Source organism: Mya arenaria, chromosome 9 (assembly GCF_026914265.1).
Source record: "Mya arenaria isolate MELC-2E11 chromosome 9, ASM2691426v1".
NCBI classification, from domain to species: domain Eukaryota; kingdom Metazoa; phylum Mollusca; class Bivalvia; order Myida; family Myidae; genus Mya; species Mya arenaria.
The window spans coordinates 25283054-25308539 of NC_069130.1; the positions used below are offsets into that span (position 1 = coordinate 25283054).

General features: G+C 34.2%; 1 protein-coding gene across 1 annotated transcript; it reads right to left on the reverse strand.

Annotated features, from left to right (window-relative positions):
- Nucleotides 1–1704: 1704 nt before the first annotated feature.
- On the reverse strand, nucleotides 1705–22323 carry LOC128245881 (uncharacterized). The gene is made up of 7 exons (XM_052964101.1): nucleotides 21181–22323; nucleotides 17158–17308; nucleotides 16693–16895; nucleotides 15659–16406; nucleotides 8558–8721; nucleotides 7526–8258; nucleotides 1705–3321 (listed from the first exon to the last, which is right to left on the reverse strand). The coding sequence occupies exons 1-6, from the start codon at nucleotides 21441–21443 to the stop codon at nucleotides 7805–7807; spliced, it is 1983 nt and encodes a 660-aa protein (XP_052820061.1). The 5' UTR covers nucleotides 21444–22323; the 3' UTR covers nucleotides 1705–3321; nucleotides 7526–7804.
- Between the last annotated feature and the right edge of the window lie 3163 nt (nucleotides 22324–25486).

Genomic DNA, 25486 nt, shown 5'->3' on the forward strand with positions numbered 1-25486 from the left:
GAAATCGTCTAGATTCATCCTTAAAATAGATTGCTCAAGCGCATACGTATAAAAATAGTAATTTGAATAACTATTTAAATTAATTACAATTTTACGAGACCCATGTATGGCATACACTACAAAGCTGGGTATATACGAACTGTTGTTATTATTACAGATGTTTATCTTTTATTTATATGTTGTATCTAGTTCCTCTTAGAAAGGAGAAATATATTTGTCAAAAGTCGAATTGTTATAGAAGCTGTTTAAATATTAATAAAATGACACTTCACAAAAACAAAATTATGCACGAAAAAAACCGGCTTTAATGGAACGCTACTTTAGGAAACACCGTTTCTACTAAACCATCCCATCACAGCTTTGACCGATATTTGTAACCGCGTACGTGGAATGTTATTTATAGAGAATGCGGTTACCTTGTCATCATGTAAATGTATGACAAAATGGAATGTATAACTGCAATACGATATCCAACAACTGCATACCATTTAAAATATTAAAATGGTTAGATTGATGTTTATGATACAGTTTCAAACAACATGCCCGAAAATCCTGTTTTATATCAGTTTACTTTTCTATACTTTTAGTCTGAATTTCACTGCAATCGTTCATTCGATACTTCAAATACCTTGTAAGCTTAAAGGCGATATGACAATTATCATGAATTATCACTTATGTTTGTTAAGCTTATGTTCTGACCCCGATTTCTCAACCTGCCAAATTAGTTATTTAAGCTTGATTTTGCAAAAGAAAAACTATTTATCATGATTTTCATCACGTCATTTTCTCTAGAGATATCAGAATAAAGACAAAAGCACGTAGTGTACCAAAACAAACGTAAGAGTGATTAGTACTTCGCAAAGCGTTAAGAGCCGGCGTTCCCTCGAGGTCGGAGCTTGGTCCCGAACTTTTTTCCTTCTATTTTCATATAAAATATACCTACGATGCATCGAAACCTTATTATGTCGAGGACTCGAGCAATATACTCGGTCCCATCTACACAAATCATGCACAAAACCTTATGGCTCCCTCGAGGTCACAATTTCACACTTTTTCCCAAATGCGTGTTCCAAAATAAACAAACAATTGCTAGGTATTAAAATTTTCGCAAGTTGTAAAAATTGCATTGACAGTTGAAAGGCAATTTGATAGGGTGTGAAAAACCGTTTAAGACTGTTAACGCATGACCGATAGTAGTTGATATGGGCATTTAAGAAGATAATTATGAGAAGTTAGTGACGAGAAATGTAAATGAGTAATAAAAATATGAATAAACACTACCATATCGATCCAACATCGGAATCTCTGAAAAGTATTCCTTCTTGTCTCTTTGTTTTGCAATATGGCAGATTTTACGTTTTGGTGACCAAAAAGTTCCCGGCGAATATTGATTTTTAAAATTTATTGCAGATTTGTGATTTCAACATAATCTTTTACAGCAATTTCTTATCTATCATATTTTAGAACATTTGCAATGATTTATTCATGCATTTTTATTAAAAAAAAAAGAATTTTGTATCACCATACCATTTGTGCTAGTGTTACAATATTGCCGGTATTTTTTTAATATTTTGATCCAAAGAAGTATTTTGTCTTGCACTATTTGTTCATTTATCTATAAAACTGATTGTACAGACAAAAAATAAAGATTGTTTCGTTTTTCGTAAATAAATTTATTGAAACAAACCCAAATTGGACAACAAGACAGAAAATATTTTCTGCAAACATAGGTTTTCTTTTTATATCAGATCAGATAAGCTATAAACATAAATGTTTTGTTGTGATGATATAAATGTCTCTAGTATGGTGCAATTATCATTACCTTTGATATTAAACATATATATTATAAATTGCTAATTGCGAGTATGTGCTAGTGTTACCACAAGACAGAATGAGTAACATTAGCAGTATGTCACATTAGCAATTGGACAGAATGTTTCACAACAAAATAAAATACAGACCTACCACAGACTCTTTAAGCTTGATACAGTATTAAACAAACTATATAAATGATTGATAAACACAGTCAATTGATAATCACATAAAAATCATAATAATCATACAAGATTTGACGAAGATGTAGTGTGACAGATGTACACATTTTATGAGGTTCTACAGTTGAAAATAGTTTCTTTGACTCTTCATTTAGTTTAAATGTTGATATAATGTTTTACTCATTTGAGATTTTAACAACCTGTTGTTACAATATAATTCTATTGCTTCTCATATAGTTCCTACTAGTTTTGTTCATGTTGATTTATAAATACACTGTTGACCTAAGTTTATATGGTGTCAGACTGAATGACGAATCCTGGAAACACTGTTCACACAGCTGTTTGATTAAACAATCTCGTAAAAAATATACCAATCTGGATAGAATAACTTCCAATACGAAAAACCAACAATAGTACTAAAGATCAGACTTTTGTGTGTCTTAAAGGCCAGGTTTAAGCCTTTTAAAAGTGACCCTCCCCCTTTTAAGGCCCAATTTAAGGAATATTTGTCATGATAATCCCCTGCTGTGCATCTCCTTCTAATCACACTGGTTTGACAGTAGGGGCCAATTTCCTGTGTTTACCGGTAGGGTTTATCGGCTCAGGGCCATTAAGGGTCCATTTCTATCTTAAAATCTCCCATACTGCGCAGCAGGATACTCAGATCGGAGATCTGATAAGACAATTAGGCAATTATGCACCAATCAATTGTAACCACGGCCCCCCAGGTCCGGGGGTATACTGGGGATAGCCGGGGAAAAGGGCCGTGTTTTTACTTTACAGGTGGCCCCGCATGGCCGTGTGAGTGCGGTGGTTTTGTCTTAGTGCCAAATTTAGCGGAGATATCGACTTATATAGAGTCTCTGGGGTGCGGGGGGCATTTGGCCGGGGTTTTACCATCAGTTCGTCCCCACAGTGCGAGGATTTTACCCGGGGTTTGCTGGACCAAAAGTCTATTCCCCGGACCTGGGGTGGGGGAGTGGTTACAATTGACTGGTGCATTAGATTAAGATCCATTTACAGAGGCTGTGTACAAATACACAGTGTCATAAGAGATTGATCAGAAATCTTTACCCCGAACTGTATATGCCTACACAGTGACATGGACACTGATCAAAAGATCTTATCATAAAAAAGGCAAACAGACAAATTCCAGAACTTTAAAACCTGTAACAAGAACCACCCCACCTGCAGTAACCTTGCATAGAATCCAACCCGACACAGCGAAAGACAATTCTTTTAAAATAATGTTTAATGTAAGTAAATTGCAACAGTCAAACAATTCAGACGATTTACACATCATCTTCTTGTCTTCAAGGGTATGGTTCTGAAAAAGAAATTAAATTATTACATACTTTCTGTTGAGATATGCAGGCCTTCCAGCGTTCCTACTTTTTCCTACTTTTCCTACTTTTTTAACAGCTTCCTACTTTTTCCTACTTTTTTTCTAAAAAACTCCTACTATTCCTACTTTTTTGAAAATAAAGTCCACAAAAATATTAAAGTTTGATCTTTGTGCTTCTTTTATTTGCAGAAAATGAACAAAAGATATCAAACTGGCTGGTTTCTGTTGTTGAAAGGTGTGGCAACATGTTCCACTTTGACTTGCATCATCTTTTCACCCACACAATTCAGCAACAGAAACCGACCAAGCATCATTCACTTAAATATTCAATGTGGCATATAGAATGGTATGATTTTGCATTAAAAACATCTCCTCTAGGTAAGTTAATAGCTATTAATAATTACATATTTAACCAAAAATATTCCTACTTTTCCTACTTTTTTGTAAAAAATATTCCTACTATTTCCTTCTTTTCTGTCAGAAAACCTCCTACTTTTTTCCTACTTTTTTGTTAGTGGCTGCTGGAAGGCCTGGATATGAGAGTGTTCTAAGTTATATATGTTTGCCTCTAACACAAGAAGTCGTGGGTTTGGTTTGATCCCAACCAGGGGTACTTTCTCATTGCCTCACAAAACTAACACAATACGTAATGTTTTCTACCAAGGGAGCAGATTTGAGAGATTAAATTCACAGAGCTGTCTTCACAATCTTACAAACTAAAACAAAACACTCGAACGTAAATGCCATAAATTCAAACATTTTAAAGTTTTAGCAACATATCATTTTAGATACTACTTTTACTAACACTTCTTATTGTTTCGCTACATTCAAAAACAGTTTTGTTTGAAATACTACAAGAATACAACGTCAATTTATTATCTGTAAATCTATTCATCAGACTCCTTCCACATGGAACAACATTTAGTTCGTCAACTTGCGCCACAATACCACTGGTCATAATGCACCAGTCAATTTTAACCACACACCCTAGATCCAGGGGTGGGGTTCAGGGAAAATAGAAAAGGTCTTATCAGATCTCCAGGGGTGGGGTTCAGGGAAAATAGAAAAGGTCTTATCAGATCTCCAATCTGATAAGACCTGCTGTGCAGTTTTCAATGTTTTATTATAAAAAAGGACCTAAACTAGGCCTTTAACTAATTTATCGTATTTTTATTGTATATATATATATAAATAGGTTTCCGGACAATTCGGCACCAAACGAATTCGGCATACATACCTTTTCGGCACTAAGTTAATTCGGCACCATCCGACTGGATACCAAGATAATTCGGCACCGTTTTATTTATTTTTTGCTCATGTATTTAAGCATTAAGGTTTTAAATGCTTTTCAAGAAAATAATTCCCCGAAATATTTATAGAGCAACTTTATTTTTTATTGTGTTTTCAATTCTTATTTCTGTATTCATTTTCATTGATATACCGTACCGTTTTCTAAATTTTAAGAACTGGTACAAATATTTTAAAGCATTTAAATCCGGTTTTTTTTGTTTTACTGAATTCAAAAGGAATGTTCGAGATAATAAACAATACACCTGTCATAATAAAAATGTTAACATTAAAACTTTATGATGATACTTTCGTTGTTAAAAAAAAACATATGAAAGTATTTTGCAAAAATGAAAATAAGATGCTATGGTATAATACCAAATTTGATATGATTTTTATAAAAATGAACTCGTTAAAGTCGATTTTAAAGGTAAATTCATTTAACACGGAAAGGAATATAATTATTATTTAAACTTAAATCATTTTATTGACAGATTACTTTCTTATTCCGTATGCATAGAATACTTAAATCGAATACCTTCATGAACTACTAAAAACATAATGAAAATAAACAGACGAATTTATTACAGAGTTATTTGTTGTGTGATGAGATTATTATCTATGAAAACACATGTCATAGTGTGTCGGCATGTGTCTCGTTAATTAGCTCTATCCGTTCAACCCCTGGTGTGAAAATTAATAATAATCTTTAACATACCATTGTTTATTGATAACCATATGGTTTAATTGAGTATAGGGGGGTCGCGTGGCAATTTTCTGAATTATATTACTGTGCGTATATATTCAGTCACACTGATTTTCATTTTTAGTTGTAGAATTTTTCTATTTAATTTTTAAACGTTCCGATTAGTTGTTGATAATCTGTATTGGATTTAACAATGATCGACGATTTGTGCATAAAGTGTCGCCGTCTTGTGAGGCATAGGCAAAAGGAATGAACTTGTATATCATGTGGAAAAAACCCCACATGAACAGTGCCTTGAAGGTAAAATCTTTCTTTTTATATGTTAAATGAAACTTTTTTTAATTATTATATTGTTGCATAAAAACTTCCAATGGGTATTTTGTTAGTATAATAAGTGATTGTTTTAGTTTACGTACTTGTTATTCATGTGTTTTCTTTTCTGCATACACATATGCTATTCTGTATAGAAATACATAAAATAATTATGTTTTATCTGTTTTAAACTACAGATGGAGCTGAGACATGTTCGTTTGTGTGCGGGCCATGCGAAGAAAATATTCCGGAAAGGGAATCATGTATAAATGCCGACGATAACGCATAGAGAGCGCGTTCCGTCGTCTTCGGAAAAAGGCAACAACCCCCCAAATTTGAGATTCTCTGTGAATACATAGACGACCAGTGGATGGCCAACTCTTGCTGGACTGTGTGCAAGTAGTCTTGCTATCGTCATTCTGTCAGGACAAACAATGACTGCGAAGGTAAGCAGAAATCTAAATCCCAACTTAAATAATAAATAAAGCATTATATTCTAGTAGCATTATCGTTCAGCTGCACCGACTTAACATTATGTGCAACTATAATGAACAATTGTTGTGCCATAACATAACATTAAAGTTAAAGATAAAGCAAACTACCGATCGCGTGCAATAAATTTTGTTTAAAAATAGTTTTATACCAATATAAACAAGGATGGCACAGTAAAGCGGGTCGCAGTAATTTTCGGTTTTACGTTCTTGTGCCATTGCTGCAGCGTGAGGCCGAGACTGTTGGACGACAAATACAGCTTCAGCCTTTCTTAAGTCAATTGGGGCAATGTATCGACCCATTTGAAAATGCAAAGCGGAGTATCACTCTGTATGTACTAACATAAATCAAAGTACATTATAATTGTCACAAGACAAAAGTTATTTATTAAATAATTTGTTTTAAAATAAGAAAATATGCATTCATTTCGAATACTACAAAATAAAGCATTTAAGTATATTTTAGATTTTAAACAGCCAAATGTTCGCTGACATCTGTTCTAATTCTCTAAAAATCGAAATGGAGAAAATAGACTTAACATTGTTTCATGTTTTACCCATTCATTTCAGATCCATTTGGTGTTACGTTTTAGCTTCACGAAGAAACTTACGCCTCAAGGGAAGATCAGCTCAAGATCCAATCTTTGCAAACTTTCATGTATATTCAATTATTAACTTAAAATTGTACTTGCAAATGACTATTTATGATAATTTATGAATTGCCTTTAAATTTTGAATTAAATTTTTGACAATGAACGTGTCTTGTAATCATTATTTACCCACAGCGCACGCGTTTTACTGATGTTAATTATAGTTACAAAAATAAGAAGCAAAATATCCCCCAATAAACAAATGTATGCGTATGCTATTAAAATAAGAATGTTCATAATCTTGAGCCATCTGTTATTACTGAAAAAAAAACGATACATGATACTCACATTGGATGATCGAATGTTTTTTGAAAGGTAGATTAAATCATTAATTGAAATAAACGAACCATATAACGAATGCAAGTGAGAACAGTTGAGTTAAAGATAATTTGAATTTTGTGCCGAATTGACTCTGCTTTATGGTGCCGAGTTGACGGGGTGCCGAATGTGTTGGTGCCGAATTGACTAGGCCGAATTCGTTTGGTGCCGAATTGTCCAGTTACCATATATATATATATATATATATATATATATATATATATATATATATATATATATATATATATATATATATATATATATATATATATATATATATATATATACTTTAAAACGCCCAGTGGCCATAAACACATTTAGTTTAATTTGTTGAAACTGGTTAGTTCGACAATAGTAAGAATCAGAGCTATATCATCAAACATATCGTTTGTAGAGCAGTTTCCCTTCAATAATTGACGAACCACTCTATGGTAGCGGTGTCACTGCTATGCTCCCTGTCTTGTGTTCCCCGACCGTCCATCGGGACATGTCAACGGAACCCGTGGTCGAAGCGTTTGTGAACCACCAGTACGGATTATTCTGAAAGCGTCGATCCGCCGTGGAGCCGGGGGTTGGTTCCAGACTCACAGAGCGAACGTGAGTGGCGCCAATATCTGCACCATTAATGACAATGTTATCTGCTTCCTGAACTTCTATTGAATCGGATCCATCAAATCTCATAATGTATCTAACTCTCGCGCCTACTTCACCGCGTCCGTTAGCGCCACTTTAGAACCGGAAGTAACCGTTCCGTATTTGTCGTGAGCCAAGACTTTCCGCCAAGGCCTCGTGTCAATGAACCACGTCACTTCCGTCGCAGTGATGGCGCGGCTGTCCGCTGTCTCTGTTGCCTCTCCGACGCGCAGCTTCAGTGTTGTCTGTGTTCCTGTCGTAGTCACCATGCTCCAATCCCAGACTCCTGTAGAATCAAACTCCTTGATGTTACTGTTGCCCTTCAAAACCTTGCTTATGATCATGGCGTTGACGTGGCCGCCGCGGACGCTCACATGTTCGGGTTCCACGGACGTGTAGTCAATCAATAGCTTCACACGGTTGCCGCGCTTTACAGCTGATCGCAGCATATTTAGGGAGCCTTGCAGCTCGTTTCCCGCCGAGTCATGCTGATAAGCCAGCTGCCAACACGTGTCCGTGTACCTGGAAGATAACAAACCATGTAACGTTTACATTATATGATGGCGTTCACGGTATTTAAGTATTATCATACATTCTAACATATGACAGTCATTGAAGAAATTAACATTTGTATGTTGCATTTTGCACATACTTAACACTAACATACTGAAAAAGAAATGGTTTATAAATAAGCCTTAAAACTTAAGTACATAGACATATTAATTGACATTTCAGTCTAATCTGATATCCATGAACAAACTGCAACAAACTGCGACATGCCGCCATTTGGTCCATTATTTAAGTTTATGTATTGCACTTACCACGTGATTTGCCTGTTTTCACTGGTGGCACCAACAGAGGTGTGTTCCCCTATTCTCCACCTAGACATGTAATGGCCTCCACCTATTGGAACCACCAATAGTCGTTGCCCTGGAACTCGATATTGGGCGGGGCTAAACTCTGACTGACATGCCAAACAGCCTGACCAACAACCAGGTTACCGGTATCGGAGATCTTCAATGACATTTTTGATAATTTAATAATTATATAAATTAATGGGAACAATTTTTAAGTGCAACAGATCGACATGATGAGTGCAAATATGCATGCAGCTTACTTAGGGATTGTTTAGATAAAATGGTTTCCAATAAATCTAATGGATCAAACAGATTATTTTATTCACCAACAAATATTTTTTGAAATTTGATCTGTATTTAAACACTTGAAACTTCAATTATTATTTACGATAATGCAGTTGAATTTTATTTATTTAGGAATAAGTTTAAAGGGGATATATTTACTTCCACGTTATCCATTTTCGTAGTGTAACCCAAACTCTCGAGCACTCCGCGAACGTCAGCGCCGTGTCTGACGTCAGTGATGAAGTCATTCAAATGACCATTCAAACGTGTTCCGCCGCTCGTGTGTTTGTATACAAATGGTCCGCTATCCCTTTAGATAATAAAAATGTTATATATGCTGAAAACTTCTTTTAAGAATAGTTTGAGCAATTACGTTTTCGTCCCGTGCTCTTGTGAAATTTAAATAACTACGGTAGAAAGTGCAGTATCTTTTACAAGCCGCACATCAATCTTCAACCGCTAAATACGTGTTACTAATTTTCAACGGTATTTGGATATATGTATTCAGTACTCGTATATGATTCAGACGCCATTTTAAAACTATATTGATGTCATTTCTTAATCTTAATCTCAACTAAGTTTCCCTTATAGCAGCATAAATGTATCTTTTACTGTATTACATCTTTTTAAAAACGCATTCTCTCATAAAAGTGTAGTGAGAGCTGTAACCCCTTGAAAAGCGCGCCAAAAAAGCTTATTTTCGAGAAGCCTTTCAATATTACAATCCTATTAATAATGTTCTTTTTATGTTTTTTTTTTGACATTTCCGTTTATTCAAAGAGAAAGGTTCTAATGTATACAATCCAATCAAAGTAAAATTTATATGCACAAATATTGTATAAATGGTATATATTTTCTAAATAAGAAATAATTGGGTTGATTTTATAATCGGTAAAAAACATAAACATGTATGGTTTTATACTTTGATGGTGACCCAAAGTGCAGGATCCCTATATAGTCTCCGCTTATTTTAAGAAATACTAGCATTCATATAAAATAACACTTTAATGTTTCTTAGTGCAATACATTAAGACTATCGGTTATCTTTACTAACTATTCTAAGCCTATCTTCGTTAATTACTTGTATATTGTTTGATCATATGTTGAATGATATGATCTCATTCGACCATAAAATGTTTTATATTGTTATCTATCAAAACGTTAAAACAAGATTTTTAAAGAAACGAGAAAAAAGAAAGATAAAAGATATGTTAAGTACATAACATATTGAACTTATGTTTGACAATGTGTTATGTACTTACATTTTTTTCTGTTGAACAAGCTGTATTTTATTAAAATCCCAGAATTGATGAAGCAGTGTCTCTTCTCAGCTTTCGCAAAAAGAGAATAGCTTATCATCAACTAATTTCATTTTATATCGGTTGTATTTTGCGAATTATTCTTGTTTCTAACCATTGGATATATGAGTCTCTTGTGCAATTGATTACACAACTATATGCAACATTACTTGTTATATTAATATTTTCAGATAACAACACCCACGTGTGTTAGCAAGTTGGCATATTAGGGTTTCAACAAAATTCTATTAAGGTCCTGTTTTACCAAAATAGTATATACGTAACAATTTAGACATAGATTGTTACAAATAGCAAAATCAACGTCTCTTTTCCTTCAGGTATGAAATTATAATGTAAAAAAGTTTATTTGGTTGCCAACAACCAATTGTGAAGCAACCAGACAAACCATTTTACCATCGAATAAGTCTTTTACATAGTGTAATACCTTAAATAATAAGGCTTGTATGGATACATAATATTCATGGTTATAGAATCATGGCATTATAAAAAATGTTTTGCATTATCTATAATATATGCTATTTATTTATAATTGTATATGATTTCTACACAATAATCAAATAGTATGGAAACATTGGATGTCCATGTCTCTTCAACTTCTACAAAATCTGACAAATATCCATTTAATCGAACAGCGATTAAGTATAATATAAAAACACTCTAATTCACATATCTCCAAATTGAAATTATGCTTAGGTGTTCTCAATACATTTAAACGATACAGAATAAAACGCATTTTCAAGGTGCATTAAGAGTACAGAATTTTGCACACAATTATTACATCATACAATAATCTAGTGTTTTAAATTATATTACGACCTTCAACAAATCCAGTTTGGTCTATAGAAACTAAAACATCCAACACAGTTTTCAATCTTTTTGCTATGCTACATGAAACTATGTTGTAAGTGACTTTAAGCAAATTGATAAGTCTCCATTTTTCAATAATGGTTTAGGTTTATTTTCCTTTGGTACACACACACGCGTACCTGACTGGATATAATAAAACACACTAGGTAGGTAGGCATATGAAACTTGAAACTTGAAACTTGTTTATCTGATTAAACGCCTATTTTTACATAAAATACTCAATGGCGTTGTACAATACAATGATAAAATATTTTAAATAATTTAAAGATATAATACTATCTAGACATCAAACATACTTAATTTGAAATAAACAAAAAAAATTAAATAATTAAGCTAAATACATCGTTAAAGCAAATAAAACACATGACATGAAGTAAGATAAATTAAAATATCTAAAAATAAAATGAATATAAAACATAAAATAAACACTCATCGCATGCTAATTTATCACAGTTAGTTTTCCACTGTTCATTGTTCTATATGATAGAATATGTTTAAATTCCAAGAAACTAAAATGATTATAGGTATTACCTTGATTTTGGTCTCGAATCGAGCGTTTTGGTGACGCCATTTTGCACTGAAACCAACCATTTGGTCACGTGGATTCTCCGCCGTGAGTACCAAAAGGCATTTTTTAATCGCTATAGAAATTTGCATGAAATTACATTGTGATTGTATTAATCTTTTTTTGCCATTCTGCCCGGAAGGACAGGAATAGTTGTCCTTTACTGATACATGTTGTTTAAATTGATTAAAGTATCATTTAATTACAAAAAAGTAATCGGAAACAACCTCTTATATCCTCTCCTCTGTAGAATCAGATAACGTATGCAGTCGCTTATTTCATTCCAAGAACACCGCCCCGTTCCTTCATAAAAAAATGTATCAACATGTTAATGAGTTTGCTAATGACAAAGCTTTATAAATAATACATGAGTTAACCCAATTAAGTGGCGCGGGTGCACGTATGAGGAGGCATTCCAGTCCTAAGTAAACAAGGACATTTATGCACAACAAATAATCAAGAAATAATCATAGCGTGAACAAGTACTACATTGATACAAGACTATCGTCATATGAATATGCCCATAGATATTTAAAGTTTTTTCTTTGAAATGTGGTGAAACCTTAATCTACGTACTTGCGCTAAACGCCTATATTTGACAAGGAAATTTGCCGAGAACATCCGGCCCCAATATCACGAAAATACTCGAGTCAAATCTCAATCTCAGTCTTAACTCTTTTTATCAAATTACAGCATCATATGATTCAAAATTGTAAATCTTTTACCCTTTTTAAAATTGCATTCTTTCATTCATTATCTTGATTTAAAAAAAAGCTCAATATTTTACAGAAAACAAATGAGACCAAAAATTGTACTTGAGTCAAATTTATTATTTTTGTGTTTTACTCAAGTACATTTTGTGCTACAAAAATATTTGTTTTTAGAATATTGAACAAAAATGTTAATCAACATAATGCATGTGTGAATATTTTTTTTAAAAATAGTAAAACATTAGTAATTTTTAATAATGCCATACTGTAATGTGGTAAAATGAGTTGAGACTGACATTGAGATTCGACTTAAGTTTTTTCGTGATACTGGGACCCGATTTACTAATGAGAACATAAACGAGAATATATCCACCTTTTTGTAACTCTCAGTAAATTTTTCAGTGCTGCCCATTTTCTTTAACTAAGCGTATCCTGCCTTTTAAGCCAAAATTAAAAATGACCGCATACGTCACAGCCTCGCATATGACGGGCTATGGTTATTTGATTATTGTGAAAAATATCTGAAAATTACAAGAGGAAAACGAAATGTCGCTACGTTATTATTAACAATGCTTCATAGGAATATTAAGGTTATATATTTCGTTTGTAAAGAATGATATATGCACAAGCATATACATATACTAAGTATGATGTCCAGACAGTTTAAATCAACTATTTACTTACTTCAGCATCGTGACTCCACGAGTATGTTTTAGTTATATTTAATTAAGGTTGTTCCATAAGTCACCATAAGTTCAACCCGATGTAGGCAAACTGTATGAGAATTTTGCATGAACTTGTGCAAGCCAAAATCTTGAAAATATATTTTGTTAATCCTTCGGGGGGGGGGGGGCGTTAATAGCATTATATGTTGTGTTTTAATCTATGTATAACATCATTTAGTTTAGGTATTTGAAACCAATCACGAAACAAAGTACCAGAAAATGAGGACTGCAGACTTAAGTATGAGAATGCCGTTTCAGACTCTAACGTTTTATATAAAATCTATTCAATAAGCGGCATTGTACTCGAAATCGGAGATGATCGTCAAATTAATATAATAAGGTCAGTAAATACCTTGAGCTCTAAAGCACCGTGCGATTTTGAACAAGAAACACCGGCCGCAAGAATGCTGCTGGTCGAATGATGTTTGAACAGAAGACCTCTTCATGTTGATCAAATCACATTTAAACCACATTGAATAGCCATTTGTGAAAAGCGTCTTCTTGGACAGTGGGCACATCTAAATTGTAGTCAGCACAGGTCAATTGAAAGCGGTTGTATTTGTCGTAATTTTCATGTTTTGCACTTCCAGTCGATTAAATATAAAACACAGTGACTGATTTTTTAAATTCTTTTAGTTAGTTAAATAAATGTTCCCTATTGATCGTTTCGAACACATTATACCATTCGCCAAAAGTTTTATTTCCAAAATAGGTCTTTAGGGGGCCTTTTAAGGCATGCAAAGTTATATTGTTTCTTAAATAAAGTATTTCCAGAATCAAATGAAATAATTACGAACACCGAACGTACCTATCACTGGCAATGGTCTTCTGAAAATATTACCTAATGTTCGTAATTGAGCATAGATATCCTTCAGGTATGGTATATATATGTATATCGAGTACGTAAGACGGACACATTGCATCAAATTTCGCCGTGGGTAGTGACCAGTGAATATTTTAACACAAATCTGTATGTGTGTGTGTGTGTGCGTGCGTGCGTGCGCGCGTGCGTGTGTGCGTGCTTGTGTGCGTGCGTGGTTTAATATTTTCTTTAATCCTCAGTAACGTTGGTCTATCTGATAAGATACAAAATCCTACGATACCTACGGGACTTGCTCCTAACGTTATGGGGTTCTTTAAAATTAACATGAACTGAGCCAGGTATAATTTCTGTTAAGTATAATGTATCCTCATTTGTACAACCACCTCCATCATCATCATCATCATCATCATCATCATCATCATCATCATCATCATCATCATCATCATCATCATCATCATCATCATCATCAAAACAATGCAGCAAATGCAGCAGTAAAAAATCTAAAGAGTGTTCATGTAAATTAACATTCATACATACATACATTTCTTGATAAACATACCTAGTTTTTATATATAGTATGAATGCACTGTGTTGTTTGTGGATTTTTGTGCTGTTCTTCCATGTTTCATGTTTGTGGGTTTTTTTTGTGTGTGTTTTATGTCTTTGGCATTTGCCCGGTGCCATAAAACCGGAATTTTGTTTAAACTGTTTGCTACTGAGTTTTTTTACTGTAGTTTTTCACATAAGTTATGCTGTACATGCTGAACATTTTGACGTTTATGTTCCATTTAACACTTTATAATATTGCCATACTCAGATTATAAGTATCTTCCATGGCCGAGAGTGTAAGATAGGTTCATTCCGACCGAGCGTAGGGTGTTTTGCGGAAACGAGGTTTACCGAGTTTCCGCAAAACACCCTTCGCGAGGGTCGGGATGAACCTATCCTACACGAGCGGCTATGGTTGATGCTTTTTCTCCCACCTCAGTTAAACAAAACTTATTGGTCTGTATTACATGCTAAACCTTGTTTCAATGTTTAATATGTGTAATAATAAAATTACTACGCATATTTGTGAACGATCTGACTTGAAAACTTTTTTTTAGTTGATACTTGCAAGTCTCACTTTTATTTCTCATTCTGTTTGTAAACTAAAGATTTATTTGAATGAAGTAGTTATTTGTTCATTAAATCAGGAGAAAAAAAACGTGATATATTTGTGATGAATTTAGCTTTTGATATAATAAGTGTTATGTAACCACCTACGATTGCCTCCTTTAGTTTCATTTTCTGTCATAAACAAGGTAAATATTCTCATCATTATGTTTTAATATAGTGAACTTGGTCATAACACACAAACATTGGGTTAAGTGCATTTTTATCGGCGAATTGAATTACTTAAAGATAAATTGAGGTTTTTATTTCACTCAAGTTATTGTTAACATTTACGATAAACGGGTAGTGAAATTCAGATTTTTGTAGACGAATACTATAATAATAGTAATTATAATATTGATAACATAACAAAATTTACATCATCTTTCGTTCCATAGAATATTTGAATTAGTATCGTAAGCAAGTTCTAGAATTTGGCATGTATGGTACATGGCACCAAGGGAAGTCAATATCATTAGCAGAACATTCAGGTCGTTAAAATGTAATTCATATATATATACTTTAAAAGGCCCAGTAGCCATAAACAAGTCTTGTGTAATTTGTTGAATCAGAGCTTTATCATCAAACATATCGTGTGTGTAGCAGTTTCCCTCTAATAGTTGACAAACCACTCTATGTTAGCGGTCTGACTGCTGTGCCCTCTGTTTGTGTGTTCCCCGACCGTCCAGCGGGACATGTCAACGGAACCCGTGGTCGCAGCGATTGTGAACCACCAGTACGGATTATTCTGGAAGCGACGATCCGCCGTTGAGCCGGGGGTTGGTTCTAGACTCACAGAGCGAACGTGAGTGGCGCCAATATCTGCACCATTAATGAAAATGTTATCTGCTTCCTGAACTTCTATTGAATCGGATTCATCAAATCTCATAATGTATCTAACTCTCGCACCTAGTTTCACTGCGTCCCTCAGCGCCACTTTAGAGCCGGAAGTAACCGTGCCGAATTTGTCGTGAGCCAAGACCTTCCGCCAAGGCCTCGTGTCTATAAACCACGTCACTTCCGTCGCAGTGATGACGCGGCTGTCCGCTGTCTCCGTTGCTTCTCCGACGCGCAGCTTCAGTGTTGTCTGTGTTCCTGTCGTAGTCACCATGCTCCAATCCCAGACTCCTGTAGAATCAAACTCCTTGATGTTACTTTTGCCCTTCAAAACCTTGCTTATGATCATGGCGTTGACGTGGCCGCCGCGGACGCTCACATGCTCGGGTACCACGGACGTGTTGCCAATCAATAACTTGACACGATTGCCGCGCTTTACAGCTGATCGAAGCATATTTAGGGAACCTTGCAGCTCGTTTCCTGCCGAGTCATGCTGATAAGCCAGCTGCCAACACGTGTCCGTGTACCTGGAAGATAACAAACCGTGTAACATTTACATTATATGATGGTGTAATATTATCATTATCACTATACATTCTTACATATTACAGTCACTGAAGAAATATACATTTGTATGTTCCATTTTTGCGCATACTAAACACTAACATACTGAAAACGAAATGATTATAAATAAGCCTTATAACTTAAATACATAAACATAGTAATTGACAAGTCAGTTTAATCTGATATCCTTTAACAAACTGCAACATGCCGCCATTTGGCCCATTATTTAAGTTTATGTATTGCACTTACCACGTAATTTGCCTGTTTTCATTGGTGGCACCAACAGAGGTGTGTTCCCCTATTCTCCACCTAGACATGTAATGGCCTCCGTCTGAGGCGAAATTACTGAACCACCAATAGTCGTTGCCCTTGAACTCGATATTGGGCGGGGCTAAACTCTGACTGACATGCCAAACGGCCTGACCAACAACCAGGTTACCGGTATTGGAGATCTACAATGCAATTGTTGATAAATTGCATTTAATATATATATAGGAATTGGGACAATTTTAAGGGCAACAGATGCACATGATGAGTGCAAGAATGCATGCAGCTTACTTAGGGGATTGTTTAGGTAAAGTAGTTTCCAATAAATTGAATGGATCAAACAAATTATTTTATTTACAAACAAACATGTTCAGAAATTTGATCTTTTTATGATAATGCAGTTGAATCTTATATATTTAGGAATAAGTTTAATGGGGGTATATTTACTTCCACGTTATCCATTTTCGTAGTGTAACCCAAACTCTCGAGCACTCCGCGAACGTCAGCGCCGTGTCTGACGTCAGTGATGACGTCACTCAAATGACCATTTAAACCTGTTCCGCCGCTCGTGTGTTTGTATACAAATGGTCCGCTATCCCTTTAGATAATAAAAATGTTATATATGCTGAAAACTTCTTTTAAGAATAGTTTGAGCAATTACGTTTTCGTCCCGTGCTCTTGTAAAATTTAAATAACTACGGTAGAAAGTGCAGTATCTTTTACAAGCCGCACATTATTAAATCTTCAACCGCTAAATACGTGTTACCAATTTTCAACGGTATTTGTATATATGTATTCAGTACTCGTATATGATTCAGACGCCATTTTAAAACTATATTGATGTCATTTCTTAATCTTAATCCCAACTAAGTTTCCCTTATAGCAGCATAAATGTATCTTTTACTGTATTACATCTTTTTAAAATCGCATTCTCTCATAAAAGTGTAGTGAGAGCTGTAACCCCTTGAAAAGCGCGCCAAAAAAGCTTATTTTCGAGAAGCCTTTCAATATTACAATCCTATTAATAATGTTCTTTTTTTTTTTTTTTTGACATTTCCGTTTATTCAAAGAGAAAGGTTCTAATGTATACAATCCAATCAAAGTCAAATTTATATGCACAAATATTATATAAATGGTATATATTTTCTAAATAAGAAATAATTGGGTTGATTTTATAATCGGTAAAAACATAAACATGTATGGTTTTATACTTTGGTGGTGACCCAAAGTGCATGATCCCTATATAGTCTCCGCTTATTTTAAGAAATACTAGCATTCATATAAAATAACACTTTAATGTTTCTTAGTGCAATACATTAAGACTATCGGTTATTTTTACTAACTATTCTAAGCCTATCTTCGTTAACTACTTGTATATTGTTTGATCATATGTTGAATGATTTGATCTCATTCGACCATAAAATGTTTTATATTGTTATCTCTCAAAACTTTAAAACATGATTTTTAAAGAAACGAGAAAAAAGAAAGATAAAAGATATTCAAGTACATAACATATTGAACTTATGTTTGACAATGTGTTATGTACTTACATTTTTTTCTGTTGAACAAGCTGTATTTTATTAAAATCCCAGAATTGATGAAGCAGTGTCTCTTCTCAGCTTTCGCAAAAAGAGAATAGCTTATCATCAACTAATTTCATTTTATATAACAACGAATTTGTCGGTTGTATTCTGCGAATTATTCTTGTTTGTAACCATTGAATATATGAGTCTCTTGTGCAACTGATTACACAACTATATGCAACATTACTTGTTATATTAATATTTTCAGATAACAACACCCACGTGTGTTAGCAAGTTGGCATATTAGGGTTTCAACAAAATTCTATTAAGGTCCTGTTTTACCAAAATAGTATATACGTAACAATTTAGACATAGATTGTTACAAATAGCAAAATCAACGTCTCTTTTCATACAGGTATGAAATTATAATGTAAAAAAGTTTATTTGGTTGCCAACAACCAATTCTGAAGCAACCAGACAAACCATTTTACCATCGAATAAGTCTTTTACATAGTGCAATACCTTAAATAATAAGGCTTGTATGGATACATACTATTCATGGTTATAGAATCAAGGCATTATAAAAAAATGTTTTGCATTATCTATAATATATGCTATTTATATATAATTGTATATGATTTCTACACAATAATCAAATAGTATGGAAACATTGGATGTCCATGTCTCTTCAACTTCTACAAAATCTGACAAATATCCATTTAATCGAACAGCGATTAAGTATAATATAAAAACACTCTAATTCACATATCTCCAAATTTAAATTGTGCTTAGGTGTTCTCAATACATTTTAACGATACAGAATAAAACGCATTTTCAAGGTGCATTAAGAGTTCAGGAATTTTCACACAATTATTACATCATACAATAATCTAGTGTTTTAAATTGTATTCCGACCTTTAACAAATCCAGTTTGGTCTATAGAAACTAAAACATCCAACAGAGTTTTCAATCTTTTTGCTATGCTACATGAAACTATGTTATAAGTGACTTTAAGCATATTGATAAGTCTCCATTTTTCAATAATGGTTTATGTTTATTTTCCTTTGGTACACACACACACGTACCTGACTGGATATAATAAAACACACTAGGTAGGTAGGCATATGAAACTTGAAACTTGAAACTTGTTTATTTGATTAAACGCCTATTTTTACATAAAATACTCAATGGCGTTGTACAATACAATGATAAAATATTTTAAATAATTTAAAGATATAATACTATCTAGACATCAAACATACTTAATTTGAAATAAACAAAAAAAAAATAATTAAGCTAAATACATCGTTAAAGCAAATAAAACACATGACATAAATAAGATAAATTAAAATATCTAAAAATAAAATGAATATAAAACATAAAATAAACAATTATCGCATGCTAATTTATCACAGTTAGTTTTCCACTGTTCATTGTTCTATATGATAGAATATGTTTAAATTCCAAGAAACTAAAATGATTATAGGTATTACCTTGATTTTGGTCTCGAATCGAGCGTTTTGGTGACGCCATTTTGCACTGAAACCAACCATTTGGTCACGTGGATTCTCCGCCGTGAGTACCAAAAGCCATATTTAATCGCTATAGAAATTTGCATGAAATTACATTGTGATTGTATTAATCTTTTTTTGCCATTCTGCCCTGAAGGACAGGAATAGTTGTCTTTTACTGATACATGTTGTTTAAATTGATTAAAGTATCATTTAATTACAAAAAAAGTAATCGGAAACAACCTCTTATATCCTCTCCTCTGTAGAATCAGATAACGTATGCAGTCGCTTATTTTACTCCAAGAACACCGCCCCGTTCCTTCAGGAATAAAGTGTATCAACATGTTAATGAGTTTGCTAATGACAAAGCTTTATAAATAATACATGAGTTAACCCAATTAAGTGGCGTGGGTGCACGTATGAGGAGGCATTCCAGTCCTAAGTAAACAAGGACATTTATGCACAACAAATAAATAACGCAAAGGCATTCAGGTTAAAAGAGGGAAGTTATTAAACGATCATTATATGAATCTTTTTCAACCACTTGATTTAAATCACGTTAACATGGCATGTATTGGCATGGCAACAGAAGGCAAAAAAATGATTAGTATATTTTTTTTAAGAATTATAAGGACCAATTATCCTTCTCCCTGGTTCTACACATATAATACAATTTATACCGAAATACATAATAAAATGGACTGCTATCCTACATTTCATTAAGTCATGGACTTCGTTATCATTATAATAATTTGCTACTCAAACTCCACAATGACATTGCATAGAACATTATAAATGGTATTGTTATGGTGATAAGCTTTTAAAAGGTTGGCGTGCAATTTTTGGCGCGTTATTTTGTGGTTGAGCTCAAACTCCACATGCAGGGGGTATACAGCTCCCTCTACACTACATTACAGGTGATTGAAACTACGATCACTATTCCAAAGAAAAATATAACACCGCCAAAACATAATTGAGTACAAAACTATGCTTTTGAGCAATAATTTAGAGTCATAATTTGCTCTAAAACTATGTTTCTTTGCAATATTGACGAAAGGTTCTATGAAATACGACGCTATTAAAAGAGCAAAATCACACAAGATTATGCATCAGTCCATGACCTTATGTGATAAAATGAATAGACTTTGGGAGTGTGGTAAGTATTTTCGTGTGATATTGCATTGGCTTGCAGAAAAGCTGAAGCAATACTCGATGCTCAAGTAGGGTGTTTGTTCCAGTAAAATGTAGTATTATGTCAGATATTTCTAAACTATTAAATTAGAAGACTTTGTCTCTCTGGTTTTGGACACATTACGTATTTTTAAACGCTAAAGTTTAACTACGGATTTGGAAAGTTCATAGACTGTAAGTTAAAGTTCTGTTTAAACGAACTGTGTTTGTAAATTTCTTAATAAAATGATCTAATAAGGACTTACCTCACAAACCAATTGATCTGCGAGGTTCCGAAGTCCGTGCTGTGTAACACGTGGTTGCCGACGTAATAACGCATCATTTGGAAACGTCCTGTCGAGCAGACATTTAGGAACCACCAATATGCCTTTTCTTGGAACGTTTTCCATGACGCTTTGCTGATGTGAAACAAGGCCTGTCCGCAGATATTATCCCCGACGGTATGGAGGTTTTGGACGCTCATGAATTCATTATCCCCCAACTGTATTCTGACGTCACTTCCGCTCATAGCCGCAGAAATGAGGTCAGACTTTGAGCCATATGTGACCACACCATTCGTGCTAGTCGTAAGAATATGCGTCCAGTTTTGAGGACATGAACCTAGCGTAAATTAAACTTAAAGTATCTTTAGAACATTGTTATTCGGCTTAGACACAGATCAGATTAATTTTAACAATTGAATGTAGATATACGGTTTCTATAACTAATGTGCCGCGAAATGATTGACAACCATTAAAGCATCACCTTAACCAACAATTAACCAAAATATTTGTTAAAATTCATTGTGTAAAGAAATTTATTTGCTTTCAGCATTGATATCAATATTAGATTTTAAATCGGTCAGAATATTCAATTTGTTCATTAACAAACGATCTCACTTATACATACATACATATCAACGCTATGGAGGATACACGCTTGTGTCAGTGTTAGATCGAAATAAAAAAAAACAAAACATGATCCTCCACTCCAACCAATACGATCTGTTTTAATTATATGACGAATAACGATATAAAATTACATTTTGTGGAAGGTATTTTTTTCAGAAAAACACGCCATATGTATGCGAGCGTAAGCGTCATTTCAGAAATAGTCAACAAATCAAGTGCTAAATTCGAAATGAGAGCAGATTAAAATGCCAAAACAGTGAAAAAAACAACAACATGTTATTTCACTGCTCAAAACATAATTTTAATTTCACTGATTAGTCTGTACGAATCAACGGAAATCATAACATAAAAAATAATACGTACATGCCAAGCTCAAAATATTAGCAGGAATCAATGCCAATGCCACGACGAAGTATACCAAATAATACCGTCATTTTCAGTCACTATAGTGATATGTTTAATATCGTAAATAGTTTTCTTGCTGGTAATGTTACAAAATATGCGGATCAAAATGCCGGTTTTCGTTTAGGTTTGGCGATTTATAGGGAAGTTAATGGCTATAAGCCGGATGTGTTTCGGTAGTTAGACTTTTTATTAAGTTTAACAAACGGAGCAGGAAAATATAAGAAAACAGAATCAATAAGTTATTGCCACAACATGCAAACGATGTGTGGCTAATTATATTACTTACACGGATCTTTTGATCTATTTATTTAACGAAAAGGAAAACTATTGTCGATGGTTGAAAATTTTGCCGAGCTGATATATCTTTATAACTCAATACGGGCACGCCGATGTGGTTCCCCTTGCTAAATCTATCTTATATCCCCTGCGGTATTGGTAAGTCTTACTTTCCCTTTATCGTAAATTACTGATTGTAAAACTTGACATAATTACAATTAAAATGAATCAATTCATCGAAACGCAAAGAACAATCATACACAAATCTCGGTGAAGTTATACGTCTGTACAATTAAAATGCTTATTTCATTAAGTGATCAGTGAGTCTGTTAAAATGGGCTCTTTACGGATTGTTTACAATGTTCTCTCTCACAAAACAATTAGTGGAAAGATTCGGTAAATTTCTAAGCGCCCACTAAATGCTGTACACATAGGCACTTTTCACAGAACTTGAGGTGCGTTTGTTAATCAAGTCAGTCAAATATAATGCTACATGAATGGGCAAAGCTGGTATAGCGGGTGCACACTTTAAGATAGTTACCAATTTCCACTTATGGAAGTAAATGTTCGTTTTTTAACTCCTAGAATATACCAGGTATCCTGTCATCTTTGACGTCAACTCCCTGAAGAGTTCACCACTCAACCCACTAATTTGTAATTCGTCATCGATGCTCTCCTTGAAGTTTAAGCATGCAGAACGAATATTATACATTAAGTTACACATATATCAATGCAATGAAACCTAAGTGGTCTGCCATCTTTTCCCTATCCCCAATTGTCGAGACGACCCGCCTTAAAACAATGATGTCATAAACACAATCAGATTTTTATCTCGACTCTGAAACCATAACGGCAAAAATGGAGAAGACAAATGTTTGCCTTACTTCATGATACATTCGCATACCAACCTTCGAGGAACCAACCACTTGTTCTCTCCCGCTCATTGCCCACTAAATGCATCTACCGCTGTTGTTCCTGAACATCAGTTATTATAACTAAATATACTTCTTTTAGCATTGTAGTTACATGCAAAACGATTACATTTGTGTTGACCCGATACGTTTTCTAGTTCATCAAATAAAAACTGCTATATTGACCAATCGTTGCTATAAGTGCATCTACTTAAAATCTGTTTGATAATTATTTTCTCGTTGAACCCATTTCGGGACGATCGTGTTATTGTGATCCCTACATACATTATATGTATTAAGTGCGATATTTTAAAATGCTAGTGGCATTTCGATTGTCTGTATTAATTGTGACCTCGTGCCCCTCAAGGCAATCGACTGAGCTAACTCTATGGACAGCTTACAGCTTTCTAAAAGTGGAGCTTGAACCACTTTCAGTTTGAGACCAACAACCCATCACGACGCTTTTGTTATCTACGTCCTCTAAAAAACCTCCAAATCCAGCTCCACTGGCGTCACAATAAACGACGGCCTGCTCAACTTGATTGGGCCCAACAGAATAGTAAAAACGGTCTGTGTTCAGGAAAGATCCTTATATGATCGTAAGCACTTCGAATATCAAATGCAATAACATCCTCTCCTTTGCGAAACATTCGTTTAACTACTAATTGATCTTCAAATCAACAAAAGTACTTTTAATTAAATCTGGATTTATGTGACGGCATCAATCTTGGCTTACCCTTTTGCCGTTCGCAACTGTCAACGGATTTACCACAGGCTCACCTGCCTCAGAAACACAGCCCTTTTAAAATATATTTTTAATTTCACTTCTAACAAATGCCTGATTGTCCCTTGCTGACCTATTATTATTATTTAAAATACAGATTTTGAAACATCTCTTTATGGTAAATTATAACCCCTCTGAACAACTTATATACCGAAATAGATTCACTGGTATCTGCATTTTTCCGACGCTCATAACATGAATTCAATCTGCCGACAGGTGTTTCAACTGAATTGACAAATTCTAATTCTCTTAAGATCTCTACTACTGAAAGCAACATAGCTCAACAAAGGTTTATTCATCTTATTTATCTTATTTTTGTTGTAGCTACACCACCACCGGGCATTAAAGCCGTACACTCGGCCCTCCAATGATGTGCGAGCCCGCAACGAAACACCTGTCAGAATTCATTTTTCGACAGTGCTCCGTCGGGCGGCCTTTTATCTTTTCTTATCTTCATTGTTTTGCCTGCTTGTATATCCACTTTTACAAATCAACATGATCCTCGATGATTCAAAACCCAATGTTGATAGTTTTGTTTTGAAAGCATTGGATTTGGCAGGAATCAAAGTGACTTTAAATACAGGCTACGTCGGAAGGCTATTTTGCAACGTAAAAGTAAGATTTTGATATTTGCATTAACAGAGCTTTTGGTATGATAATTTGTCTAATAACGTATATTATTTCTGACTTTTAAAAGCGATTGTCGACATGGTTTCATTTATATGCAGCACTTATGGCAGTGCTTTTAAGTAGATGAGAAATATGGTGTCGCATGAAAAGAATCATAGTAATGATCGCGTCTTCACTTGCTGTGGGACTGCGTTTCCTACACACGATTAGCTCTGACATCACACATACTGATAAATATTGGTCATGATGATAATATGATACAAACAGGCCAAGCAAACGGTGGACAAGTTGATAAACTTGCATCTGCACCGAGTACGTAACAAAGTATACGTAAGAGAGCGTAAATTGTTTATTCGCATTATTCGCACCGATGTTTTCTCTCGATATCGATGACCCAGAACCGTCACTTGATAAAACCATGATAAGATGTTTATGTGATAAAATTTAAGTAATATTATGAATGAGCATAGTAAAGGTAAATATAAGGAGGTCAGAATTATGAAAAGAAGCAGCATCATTAGTAATATCTACAACCATGGATGAAATGTAGTCGTCAAAAGTTTCATCAATACCGCAAACTATGTCGTGAATATATACAAGAACAATGGACCTAATATTGAACCTTGGGGTACACTTGCTCTCATAGCAAGGGAAG

Bases quoted from the DNA above. Each gene is read 5' to 3' on its own strand.
- LOC128245881 (XM_052964101.1), bottom strand. From the start codon at position 21,443: ATGAGCGGAAGTGACGTCAGAATACAGTTGGGGGATAATGAATTCATG. The intron at 16,407-16,692 runs GTAAGTGCAATA...GTTATCTTCCAG, and splicing joins GAAAACAGGCAAATTACGTG to GTACACGGACACGTGTTGGC. The intron at 8,722-15,658 runs TAGAGGGAAACT...CCTGGTTGTTGG, and splicing joins TAGAGTGGTTTGTCAACTAT to TCAGGCTGTTTGGCATGTCA.